Source organism: Amphimedon queenslandica, unplaced genomic scaffold, assembly GCF_000090795.2.
Source record: "Amphimedon queenslandica unplaced genomic scaffold, v1.1 AMPQUscaffold_11894, whole genome shotgun sequence".
Classification (NCBI taxonomy): domain Eukaryota; kingdom Metazoa; phylum Porifera; class Demospongiae; order Haplosclerida; family Niphatidae; genus Amphimedon; species Amphimedon queenslandica.
This window is the reverse complement of record NW_003547867.1, coordinates 1,681-3,010: the sequence shown is the minus strand read 5'-3', so window position 1 is coordinate 3,010 and position 1,330 is coordinate 1,681. Positions and strand designations below refer to the sequence as shown.

At 33.5% G+C, this 1,330-nt stretch overlaps 1 protein-coding gene across 1 annotated transcript in view; it reads left to right on the top strand.

Annotated features, from left to right (window-relative positions):
* The first annotated feature begins 139 nt into the window (after positions 1–139).
* The window catches only part of LOC109588746 (ankyrin repeat domain-containing protein 7-like), a 2,623-nt gene continuing 1,432 nt past the window's right edge, over positions 140–1,330 (top strand). Inside the window, exons 1-2 of the mRNA XM_020004865.1 lie at positions 140–145; positions 337–435. Coding sequence (XP_019860424.1) covers positions 140–145; positions 337–435 — 105 coding nt within the window. The remainder of the gene's footprint in view (positions 146–336; positions 436–1,330) is intronic.

Here is a 1,330-nt window from a genome sequence, read left to right as displayed (position 1 = left end):
TATTGATGACACTCATAGTCCCTTCTTTCTGATGGTGTGTGTTTATTCAAGGATTAGTCCTTATTATCTTTATTGCAGTTTATGACGAAACAATGTATTTTATACATTTCTATTGTGAAGTATAGCACACAAAATAACAATGTTGGTATAAAATACATTGTAGTTATATACCATACATTATAACTAATTATTCAGTCATTGAATTATTATGCTTGCATTATTAGTTACTGGTTGAAAATACTGTGATTTTATAAGAACTGTATAATAATGGTGTAATAAAATTGATTTTATTTATCATTTTGTATGTACTTCATTTGTTGTGTTTATTTCTTATAGTATAAGAAGACTCCATTACATGAAGCAGCTTTATATAACAGGAGTAATGCTGTCCAGTGGTTACTCAGTAAAGGGGCTGACCTTGAGTCAAGAGATGATGTGAGTTGTATATTGAATGATACACACATTATTACAACATGATGTAATGTAGTACATGCTAGTTGATAATAAACCAGTTCCAATACATGTTTTTCTTTATATTTATTTGTGTGATATTCCAATATTGTTTATGTATTAATTTACCTTGCACGTTGTAATTTTTAATGTGATAAAATTTTGTTGTACACATTTTTGTGAGGAGTATACTGTGCCATCATGAATTACATGTATAGTACATGTATTTGAATTATGTGTAAACATGTACATAATACATGTACAAGTAGTATGATCTTTTGATATTTGTGTATAATTACTTTTAGTTTAGAGTGTGTTTTATTTATTTTATTAATGTAGAAATTCAACAATACATGTGTACAATACATTACATTACAATACATTGGCCACACATTTTATTACAAATTTGATGTTTTGTTGCTAGTTTGAATCTTTACCATAAAGTAGCTTACTGTATGGGTACAAAATAATATTTGCAGTGTTAAATTTTCATGATTTTGTGAAAATATTAAATTCACTAGTAAATTCTCTGTCTCTCTGTCTCTCTCTCTCTTTCTCTGTCTGTCTGCCTCCCTCCCTCCCTCCCTCCCTCCCTCCCTCCCTCCCTCTCTGTCTCTAATTTTTTTTCTCTCTGTCTCTGTCTGTCTGTCTCCCTTCATCTGTCCGTCCCTCTCTCTGTCTCTTTGTCACTCTCTGCCTCTGTGTGTCTGTATCTCTCCCTCCCTCTCTCTCTCTCTCTCTCTCTTTGTATCTCTCTGCCTCTGTGTGTCTGTCTGTCTCCCTCCCTCTCTCCTCCCTCCCTCTCTCTGTCTCTGTCTGTCTTTCTCTCTCCGTCCATCCGTCCCTCTTTCTGTCTCTAAATTTGTCTGTCTCTGTCTCT